The sequence below is a fragment of the Nematolebias whitei genome, chromosome 2 (genome assembly GCF_014905685.2).
Source record: "Nematolebias whitei isolate Nwh7 chromosome 2, NemWhi1, whole genome shotgun sequence".
Taxonomy (NCBI): Eukaryota; Metazoa; Chordata; class Actinopteri; order Cyprinodontiformes; family Rivulidae; genus Nematolebias; species Nematolebias whitei.
In genome coordinates this window covers 44,299,536-44,305,903 of record NC_056499.1, presented here as the reverse complement: position 1 = coordinate 44,305,903, position 6,368 = coordinate 44,299,536, and the positions used below count along the sequence as shown (strand labels likewise).

Here is a 6,368-nt window from a genome sequence, read left to right as displayed (position 1 = left end):
TATATATATATATATATATATATATATATATATATATATATATATATTCATATATACATATAAACAAATAAACACTAAAATAAACTACTACTTGTACTTCTATTCTTACTATGCAGTTTTTCACTTAACGCAAGGCTTCAGGGCATGGATCCCCCCCCAATAAACGAGGGGCTGCTGCATATAACTAATAAACTTGGAGTTAAGCCAATTCAGGATATTTACTAATTGGCGTTAGCTAACGCGTACATGGCTAGAATGTTGAGCTAACAGCTGATGCAATAGCTGATAGTCAGCCTCAACAGATGTTTTTAACAGATTATGTCCAATGTTACAATATTGCATTCAGTTGTGCACATCATTATTAACATGGTTTGACTAAAGTGGCATTACCTTTATCCCTTCTCATCATAAGATGATCTTAGTTTAAAACTAAACAGGTGGATATCTGGAAGAAATGCTAGACTTTAAATTGGTGATAATTTCATTACAATACCCTGAGGTGACCAAGAGCAATAAATACAGAACTGGGATCTCTTGAAACTCTTCTGAAACTGCTTTCTGATTGTAAACTGATGCTATTAGACACACAATAAAATTTTTACGAGTAACGTATTGCATACATTTAACGATGGATAGAGCACAGCTGTTTGTAAAATACAAAAACAGCGGTTTGATTGAAAAAAATGAACTTTTAGGACATCAATGAAACCTTATCAGCTTGCTGTGCTTTTATCGCTCAAGTTAAACCCCCTCAAAAATAACATTATTGCTCCATGTGTAAGAATTTCTATCTTTAGCCATTTGGGAGTTGGTTGAGAGAGAAATGAGATGTTAAATATCACCATCCTGAGCAGTGATACCCTACAAATCCAGTAACAATAGAAGTTTCAGCTGGCTTTAGGGCACAAACTCAAACACAGATAATGCAGCTGCAGCAGCCATGGCTCGATGGTTTACAATGTTGATCTAACAATCACAGTTTCCCAGCCCTCAGTCATACGAGATGGGACAGATGTGGGATGGAATGGAGCTCTGGGAAAACCTCTGATACAGTTCAAACAGATGCTGACAGGCTGGAAGGCTCACTGCGACGCAAGGCTCTGAACATGCCTATTGAAGTCAGACTTGTGTGGCTATGATCCAAAGACAACCGCACCAAACACAGAGCAAATCCTTCAATCCGTACAATGATGCTCCCAAGCTTCTTAATCAAATAAAGCCACTGGCTTCATCTCAAGTAATCTGCGCTTCCAGTCCCCATAATGTGGGGCTTTTATTCAGCTAACAATCCACACACAGAAATCACTGATGGGTGACGTTTTACAAAAAAATTAGCAAGAAGCACTCTTAAATCCAGGCTGTGTTTTCTAGGAAAAGTCTGGTAAGCAAGATCTGTAGCATGAGCCACAAGTGCTGAACAAGGTCAACAACTTGAATGTAGCAAAGCAAAATTTAATTTACTTAAGATATTAAGAATTATGACAAAGTGTATATCTAAAAAGACACAAGCTGACCCTTGAATCTGAAACATAACTCTGACAGGTTTATGTGCAGTCTGCTCATTCTGCTGAAAGGCAACTGAACTGTTCCTTGTAAGAGTCTGAAAGCTTGCAAAAACATATTAATGGGAAATCCAGCTGAGCATGAAAACTATGCATTACTATTATTTAATTGACTGACTGGTAAACAGGAAACCAAAGTCTATTTCAAACCTATCATTTAGGAGAAGACTGGCTGTAGCAATAAGTATTATTAGGACATTAAGCCAACAAAAAACCTCTTGACAGGTTTAAAGCATATATTCATAACCCCCTAATTATAGTTACATTTCCATTTTTAAAAAAGCACATCAACTCATATTTCACTGACTTTCCTCAAAATATGTTTTTTTTTCTCACATCCAGCTTCACAGTTATGCTTTCTTAAAGCATTCTTTGTTCTTGTTACAGCCAGTCATCATCATGTCGTACACAAATCTCACAGCCCTCATACAATCCCTGGAAAATGAATTAAACGCTCTCGCCCACTGCTATCCATACAGCCTTTTTTTTTAATCAGAGCTAATATATATTTTGTCAGCCACATGAGCCTCTGCCCATCCTGCGCTGAGTAATTTAAAGTCGTACCTTCACAGTACGTGGAATCCCCATAGATGGAGGCATAGCCGCTCCTGCATTCACACTCTGCTTTAGTATTCCTGTTTTTACACTCTGAGTTTTCTCCACAAATGAGTCCCTCTGCGCAGAAGTTGTAACCTGAAAGAGAGAAAACAAAGGGAGCCATAAAACTGGTTCACTCAAGGCAGTGAAAAGTTACGTGAAGACGCAAAAACACACATGCATCACTGTCAAAGAAATAAAAAAATAAATTAAATAACATATAAAGACCCAACCCCGGTCCAGGGTCCTTTCTGGGTGGAGTTTGCATGTTCTCTCCGTGCATGCGTGGGTTTTCTCCGGGTACTCCGGTTTCCTCCCACAGACCAAAAACATGCATGTTAGGCTGATTGGTAACTCTAAATTGTCCCTAGGTGTGAGTGAGAGAGTGAATGGTTGTTTGTCTCATTTGTCTCTATGTGTCCCTGTGATGGACTTGCGACCCGTCCAGGGTGTACCCCGCCCCTCGCACAGTGATTGCTGGACATGGGCACCAGCGACCCCAGTGACCCAAAATGGAATAAACGGGTAAAGATAATGGATGGATGGATAAAGACCCAAGATTGTGTCATTTATTATGAATGACAGGGGGTTTCGTGTCTGTGTTTATCTAAAATTAGCACACGTATAAAAGACTTGCCTTTGGTGTAAGCATGTAAACACACAAATACACTGATTGAGCAGGAAGATGTAGCAATGAGTCTTGAAGTGGGTCTACCTCTCCGAGTCAGAATCATCAGGATTCTGATATTTAGCTTGTGACATTTTTTATACCTTAAAGTTGCTGTGTGGAAATAGAAAGATAATGAAACTACAGGAAGTTTGTGGAAACAACGTCTCTAACTCATTCCAAGGGCACTAAAGCTGAATTTTTATACTGTATATAGTTTGACACATGCGCAGAATTTCTCATCAGGCAGAAAATATCTGAGGCGAATGTCCAGATCTAAAAATGATGCTGATTGATAATGTTTATTGAAAAAATTATCCAGATGTACCAGTCTTCATTTGAAAAGTGCACTCCAGCAGAATAAAAGATAAATGTGGGCGTGGATGCCAGAATGGGAACAAATTGTGCTGCGGCGGGCAGAGGAGGCATCAAAATGTAAAACAACCTGTTTTACCCTGAACTAATATTTCAAAAAGGTCAATACAGTAGAATATAATCTGATCTATTCTAATCACTCTATTCCACTCCAACATGCTATTTGAATATAAACTTTGTATTTTGATCAACTTTATCAAAATAAAAATAATGTAAAATCAATTATTTTGTTTCAACGTCAGCTCCCATTCTTAAAAAAAAAAAACTTAAATAATAATAAATCAATAAAACTACACAGATTTTATTTTTATGTGTTAAAATACTAAGAAGTAAAAAAATAAAAAAAAATGAACATTTTTCAGAAAGTTTCCATCACACACATTTTGTAAGAGTTGTAGGTATAGCCTTCATCGGCACCACTCAGAGGGAGACTGATGGAGGAGAACAATAATCAATGTTTCGAAGAACAGTCTCCTTCAGTTATGAATCGAAAAACGCACAACTCACGTCACTATTTAGAGCTGTGTGTGAAACAAGAAAATATGTGCACAGTCTTCCTACTGTGCTTTAAAATGTCATACAAACATTGGTGTCAGAAGCATTTGTAATGTGGGGAGGGCTCCCTGTTTTTGCTTTTTTATTTGGGGGGGGAGGGTCCTCCCCCAGAAAATTTTTAATAAAGCAGATGCCATTTCCTGCATTCTGGTGTATTTTAACAGGTTATTAAACATATATGTTTACCTACATCCTGTAAGTAAACACTTGTTTCAATAACTGTTTTAGAGGAGCCTGACCAAAATCCCCCACCCCCACCCCCATCTACAACTGCCAGCACTAATGTAGAGCTAAGCTAGCAGCACACAATGCAAATGCACTAGCTTTGACGCTACAAACGTAGCACTCTGTTTCTCTCACGCATCCTACACCACTATGTCCTAAACCTCTCCCACCCTGGTCAATTGCCTGTACTAACGTAGCGTTCAGCTAGCGCGCAACAAAGAGGTGTCTCCCCCTCCTCCCCCTGCCTTGTCGACACAAAACACCCCTCTGAGATGAGCGTCCTGCCAAGCCAAGTGACCTAGAGGAAACTCCACATGTGGTGAGTTGTTTTAGGTAACCTGGAAAACCTGGAGTGAATTTTTAGTGGTTTGAGTATTCTCATATTAATCAAGTGGAATAGATTTGTTCATGAAGAAATAGAAACAGCGTTGGTTGAACCAATCTTTCATGGTAAATGTAGAGGGGTCCAAATTAATATTTTTTAAATGTGTGTGGTGGGGGGGGGGGGGGGGGGCAGCACGGTGGCGCAACTGGTAGAGCTGCTGCCTCTCAGCGAGAAGGTCCTTGGTTCAAACCCCAGTCCAGGGGCCTTTCTGGGTGGAGTTTGCATGTTCTCTCCGTGCATGCGTGGGTTTTCTCCGGGTGCTCCGGTTTCCTCCCACAGACCAAAAACATGCATGTTAGGCTGATTGGTAACTCTAAATTGTCCCTAGGTGTGAGTGAGAGAGTGAACGGTTGTTTGTCTCGTTTGTCTCTATGTGGCCCTGTGATGGACTGGAGACCCGTCCAGGGTGTACCCCGCCCCTCGCACAGTGATTGCTGGACATGGGCACCAGCGACCCCCGTGACCCAAAATGGAATAAACGGGTAAAGATAATGGATGGATGGATAAATGTGGGGGGACATGTCTCCTTCACATATAATTGTTGCGATGCCTTTGCATACAAATGTGCCATAATGATGTCCTTGCACATATTTATACGGTTTATGTGCAGGGCCAAGAATGCTGATTTGCAACATTGCATCCAAAAAAGGCCAAGCTTAAAAAAAACAAAATATTAATAATGATAAACAGCTCTTTAAAGTACAAGTGTTCAACTAGTTGGTCATGGCTTCAGTGAGACTGTTCTTTTTTGTTTTGTTTTTTGTTTGTTTTTTTTGTTGCAATTTTCTACACATTTTGATGCATACATTTTTTTTCACAAACTAATCTAGTAGTCTCAGCTCAGTATAATATCACTCTTAAAGGAGCTTATGTGAACACAATTTGCAGTTTAAGGTATTCATGTGGACTCTAGACTCCTAGGATCCCAATTTGAAAGGATCTAAAGGCATCTATGGGTGGCAAGCTCACTCTACTGGGAGATAATCCCACCACCCACAGAACCCAAAGCTAACTTTCTAAAATACCATTAACTAGAGGACACTCAACTATGTTCTTTGTTGTGCTTTCATTGGTCACAACCTTTGTGATGACAAAAAAAAAGTCACCTTAAGCATGACAGATGGTCATAATGTGCTAATCAGTGTACTGATGGATTTCTCAGATCATGGAGATCCTGCACATGGACACAAAGATGTAACACAACAAAAAGATGGGCTGAGAATTAATCTGACAAATAAGGACAATTACAGACAGAGAGATGATTGTGTGCTTCTCTGTAGATGTAGCTCGTCATGTCCTGTAATGAGTGACAGACATGCTACACATCAATTCTCTGAGAGACAGGGTGCCTGAGGAGCCATTATTGAAGAAAAGAGCTTTTTCTGCATTATTTTCCCTCCAAGCCATTGAAAGCAGCATCCCACAAACGGAGGCGTAAATGTTAAAGGAGCGATTATACAAATGTGTGCTCGCATGTAAGTAGGTCTAATACAACAAATCTGTGTATGCCATGGGAGGATTTTGGTTTACAGTACCCAGAACCCCCCTCTCCCCACCCCAGGTACAAATTGTTGTTTTCTATTATAATAACATAATGAGATACAAATACTGCGACAAATCTGAAATTACCAATTTGACAAAGCCTGTGTGACTATGATGGTTTACAGCAAGGTACAAATACAGTTCAGAGAGTTAATAAAGCACTAAAACAAGAAAAAGAAATGAGATCTGAGCAAGATTTGAAAATAATGACCAGCTCTGTGGATATCAACAAAAAGGGGTGAACTAAATGGAGGTACACAGTGTAGGAAGTCATATCTCTAATTGCACATTCTTACTGTATAAACTCCCCTCATACATACAATTAATCATTCTTCCTAAATCCAGTGGCAGCTGGTGGAGTTTTCTCCAGTGGGGGCTATAACTCGAAAATAGACACATACATACTTACATACACATACATATATATATATATATATATATATATATATATCTATATATA

The 6,368-nt window shown here is 39.3% G+C and overlaps 1 protein-coding gene across 1 annotated transcript in view; it reads right to left on the bottom strand.

Annotated features, from left to right (window-relative positions):
- LOC119426981 (protein kinase C-binding protein NELL1) overlaps positions 1–6,368 on the bottom strand; it is a gene marked incomplete at its 5' end in the record, with an annotated part of 564,971 nt that overhangs the window by 327,446 nt on the left and 231,157 nt on the right. The window contains one exon of the mRNA XM_037694556.1: positions 2,127–2,255. Coding sequence (XP_037550484.1) covers positions 2,127–2,255 — 129 coding nt within the window. The remainder of the gene's footprint in view (positions 1–2,126; positions 2,256–6,368) is intronic.